This window comes from Pinus tabuliformis, chromosome 4_1, assembly GCF_031772625.1.
Source record: "Pinus tabuliformis cultivar Carrire ecotype Pingquan chromosome 4_1, CPIR1, whole genome shotgun sequence".
Taxonomy (NCBI): Eukaryota; Viridiplantae; Streptophyta; class Pinopsida; order Pinales; family Pinaceae; genus Pinus; species Pinus tabuliformis.
In genome coordinates, this window is record NC_142303.1 from 499,373,783 (window position 1) to 499,378,755 (window position 4,973).

General features: G+C 42.5%; 1 protein-coding gene across 1 annotated transcript; it reads right to left on the reverse strand.

Annotated features, from left to right (window-relative positions):
• Positions 1 to 396: 396 nt before the first annotated feature.
• LOC149176707 (uncharacterized) lies at positions 397 to 1,869 on the reverse strand. The gene has a single exon (XM_089421545.1). The coding sequence runs from the start codon at positions 1,867 to 1,869 to the stop codon at positions 397 to 399; it is 1,473 nt and encodes a 490-aa protein (XP_089277671.1).
• Positions 1,870 to 4,973: the final 3,104 nt, after the last annotated feature.

The window sequence follows — 4,973 nt, forward strand, 5'->3', positions numbered from 1 at the left end:
TATTTATGGGTGGCCGAAGCCATATCAAGTATTACAATTCACTGTTTCTAACAGAACAATTTTCTGCTTTTACAAGATCGCCTTGCCCTTTTAAGGAATAGTTACCATATTCGGTGCTCCTGCATTTATGTTGATCATGTTCTTTTCTAGATTACATCCAATATTTGCCAGGCTGTCTGCTTCTGTGCTTAATTCTCTGAGGATATGGAAGATTTGAACTGAAGAGAAGTCTTTCATGAGTCTGTTCACTCTTGATAGTTGTTTGTTCAGTACTGGATCCTTGAGCCCTTTCTTATTTAATAGAGATTTTATCAGCAGTTCTGAGTCTCCAAATATTAAGATTTCCCTTGGGTTTCCTTCTCTGGCGAGTTGACAAGCTTTTAAAAGACTGAGGACTTATGCCTGATTGTTGGTTTTAAGCCCAAGTCCCCAGCTGAAGTCCTCTTTTCTCCCGTTTGGGAGATATATGACCCACTCTGCTCCTGATCTGCCTGGATTGCCTTTCGAGGCTCCGTCAAAGAAGATAGTGCATTTTCCTTGTGATTTCCACCACTTCTGGAAACTTTCCAAAGTGTCTCGAATCTGCCAATTTTCCTTGTGATTTGGTAGAGAGATTGTTGAAGGTCTCGACAAGGGGGTGTAATCGTCCAACCATGCTCTTTCTTCATCTCGAAGGGAGCTATCTTTGACATTGGATTGTCTCAGAGTTTCTATTAGTAGTTTCTTGGCCTGTTCAGCGACATTTCCTGCAGTCATTTCTTTTTGATTGAAGACAATTTCGTTCCGGGAGAGCCACAACTTCCAGCAAACATATTTTGGAGCTGCAATCCACACCTTATGCCAAAGAGATTTGTCAGCGATGTTGTAGGGGTAACGAGCTTTCCAAGACGAGAACATGTCTGTGATCGAACAGTGAGCTGGGGATCTCACATTCAGACCTGCCAAGAAGTTGGTCCAGGTCTTCTGTGCATACTCACATTCAATAAATATGTGAACTGAGGTCTCCAATGCTTTTTTGCAAAACACACATCGATGTGGACCAGCTATGTTCCTTCTGCATAGGTTATCTCCAGTTAGGATTTTGTTGTGAAACAAAGTCCAAAAGAAGAAGTTGATCTTCGGGATGCTGAAGCTTTCCCAGATCTGCTTCCACACTGTTTCCGAGTGTGGAGAGTCCTTTTTGCCTTGCATCTGTAAGTACCCTTGTTTGGCTGTGTGCACCCCTGTTTTTCCCCATCCCCATGTATCTTCCTCGTCCTTGTTCACTAGAGTAAAGTCTATAATTGCATCTATGAGAAAATTTAACTGATTTTTTAAATGCGCTGGAATGTTAGGCAATGTCCAGCACTGCCAATTGCCTTTGTTATCCCACTCTGCAATATCCTCGATTTTCCTGATTCCTTTTGAACTTAACCAAGCTCTTAAATCTGCAATTTCATTAATGACTGAAAGTGGAGGGTGGCCCATGATTCGGTCTCTCCACAGCAATGTATTTTTTCCGTTCCCTGGAATTTTATACAAATGAGTTCTGAAGAAATCTATCCCTTTGCAGCAGAGCCTCCAAGCCTGTGTTCCTCTAGGAGAAGGCAGTGGGTTGAAGGAGATGATCGGCTGATTTATGAGATACTTGAGTTTTAAGAGTTGACTGATAGGATGCATAGGCTCGGATAATAGCTGCCACAGGAGTTTGCAACCCAGGGCTAGATTTGCTTGCTGGGGGTCTTGAATTTGGAGTCCGCCTTCAGCAATGGGATGCTTCACTGTTTCCCAATTAACTAATTGAAATCGGTTATTGTTCCCCTTCCCACCATTCCATAGAAAGTTCTGCATTTGACAGGAGATTTGATCTGCGATTTTCCTTGGAGCCATCAGCAAAGAGGCTTAGAACGTAAGCAGGGCTGAAGGCACCGAACGGATGAGAGTAAGCTTGCCGCCTGTGGTAAGCTAGACTCCACCCCACGCTGCTATCTTTTTTTTGAACTTTGAAATCACCTCCTCCCACAAGTGATTGCGATTGGGTCCCATCGTCAGAGGAAGACCTAGATACTTTATTTTATCCCACGTTGCATAGCCTTTGAACCCCAATTCGCTGGCAATCGTTTCAATTGTTTGTTGATCTGTATTCCATCCATAAACTGCACTTTTCCTCTCACTGATTAATGCTCCATAAATGCTGCAATACTTTTGGAGAATAGTTTTGAAGGAGTTAGCAATTCTCATGGAAGCACCCCCGAGCAGGAGTGAATCATCAGCAAAGAGCGCGTGGTTCACTGGGGCTACGCCTTGCACAATTCTTATCCCAGGTATGGTGCCGATTTGTTGCTCCTATGTCAGCTTTCTGCTTAGTGAATCCGCCATCAGAATATATAGAAAGGGAGACAAAGGGCAGCCCTACCTCAGTCCCCTGGTGGCTAAAAAGAACTCTGTTGGTCTCCCATTCACCATTGGGGCGATCCAGATGTTTTCAATGCAGGCTTTGATAAGGTTTATGAATTCCTGGCTGAATCCAAAGGCTGCAAGAACCCTGAACAGGAAAGAGTGGTTAACTCGATCAAAAGCATTACTCATATCTAATTTGATAATCATACCTTGTTCTTTCCGTGTTTGGCTGGAGTGGAGAGCCTCTTGGATTTGAATGACATTGTCCAGGATTTTTCTGCCTTTCACAAATCCTCCTTGGGCCGGAGAGATGAGTTTTTGCAGTAGTGGCTTAATTTTGTTAGCCAACAGCTTGGCCACTATCTTGTATGATGAACTACAAAGGGAGATCGGCCTGTATCTATCAAAGGATCCTGTGTTTGTTTCCTTGGGGATTAAAGCGAGAAATGTGGATTTTATTCCTCCACCCACTTTTGCCTTCCTCAAGATTCCTCTTATCATTCTGAAGAGATCAGTTTTGATTATCTCCCAGCAAATTCTATAAAAATGTACTGTGAAACCGTCAGGTCCTGGAGCTTTGTCTGGTTCCATGGACCAGACTATATTAGTAATCTCTTCTTCCGTGACTGGGCTCATCAGAGAATCATTATCTTCCACACTGACTAGATTTGGGATGGTTGTGAGAAACTCTACTACATCCTCCTCATTCCTGTTTCTTTCTACACTAAGAAGGTTCTGAAAATGGTTTACAACTGCTTCTTTGATTTGAGAAAATCCTTTATACAACTGACAACTAGTGCTGGTGATTTATGTTATATGATTGCACGAGAGACAGGCCCTGCACTATCTATGAAAGTATGTGGTATTTCTATCCCCAGATTTGAGCCACAGTCTTCTAGACTTTAAGCGCCAATATTCCTCTTCATTTCTAAAAGAACAGTATGCATTCCTTTGAGCAGATTTTTCATTGGCTAAATCTGTGGGAGAGGGATCTTTCTCCTCCATTTCGAGTTGTATTCCTTCCAACTGAAGAACTGCCTCCTTCCTCTGCCTAGTGGGGGATTGCATGGATTTCTTTATCCAAACTTTGAGTGCTTTTTTTGTATTTTTCATTTTTTGCTCCCACACATAGCTTGGGGAACCGAGTACATCAATCCTCCATGATGTTTGAACTGTTTCTAAGAACCCTTCTTTACCTGCCCAAAGTGGGTTGAAACGAAATGGGAGAGGGCCTAAATATTATTCTTCTTTTAGGCATAAGAGGATTGGCTTATGGTCCGATGTGAGCTTTAGAAGAATCTTGGTGAAAACTATTATGTTATCCATCATTAAAGAGCGCTGATGAGAAATCTATCTAGCCTGGCAGAGATTTGATTTTCTCCTGTTCTGTTGTTAGTCCAGGTGTATTTGCCTTTCACTGGTTTGAAGTCAACCAAGTCCCACTGCAATATCAGATTTCCCACTGTATTGATGAAAGGGTCCCTAGAGTAAATCCCTCCTTTCTTTTCTTTGGGATCAAGAATTATATTCAGATCACCACCAATGACTAAATTTGAGGGGTTGATCTGCTCTATATAATCCAAGAGTGTCCTCCAGCACTCTCTCTTTTCTTCATAATGAACAGGGACATACAAGTTAAACAGAGCAAGGGAAAGATTGTTGACAGTGTGTCGTAGTTCTGTGAAGATCCAATGTTGGGTCACAAAGAATCGTTCTAGTGAGAAATCTTTTGACCAAAATGTGCCTATTCCTCCGGTCGTGCCCCTTGCACTGACAACCTTTCCTGAATCAAATTTCCATTTCATAATGCTAGTGTTTAGAAGGGTTTCCCCTTCTATTTTGGTCTCTTGGAGCATAAGGATGTTCGCGGTCTACATCTTCAATAATTCTTTGATAGCCTCTGCCTTGTTGGGGTTACCCAGACCCCTACAGTTCCAAGAGATCAACTGCATCATTTACCACTTATAGGGGTAGGCCCTCCTCCTTTGGAGGCCCTAGGCCTAATATTCCTCCCTAGTGTCATTTCTATGGTGGCTTGACTGCCGAGGGTTTTTTGTCTTTCTGACTCCTCTTCTCTAGTTTCCCTGTTTGTTCTTCGTCCTACCTTTTGTGTTGTCCTTTCAAGTGTTTCATCATCTGATGATCCCGTGTTCTCTATAATTTTCTTCTTTTTTTTTATTATATCTGCATATGAAGGGGAAGAAATATTGCTTGGGATAGGGATTGGGTTATTACCTGGATCTATGGTTTCTTTATTCTCCTGCTGAGGTGGATCTTCTTCCCCTACTTCTGGAGGATCTGAAGGCGGCGTGAGGATTTCAAAGGGGTTTTTGTCCCCCCCCCCCCCATTTCCTTTTGTTTCACTGCTTCCGGCATTTTGGTTACTTGTGCTTCCATTATCTACTTTGTTCTCTGTCCCTTTAGCTTTGTCTTTGTTACTCTGTCTGCTGATTGTTGGTTTCTTTGCCTGTTTCCATTGTTCTTCCTTTTCCTTCTCTGATGTCTCCTCGTTTCTCTTTTTGCAGTATCTTGCGAAGTGCCCGTACTCATGACAGAATCGACACTTGAAAGGCAGTTGTTCATAATCGAGCTCT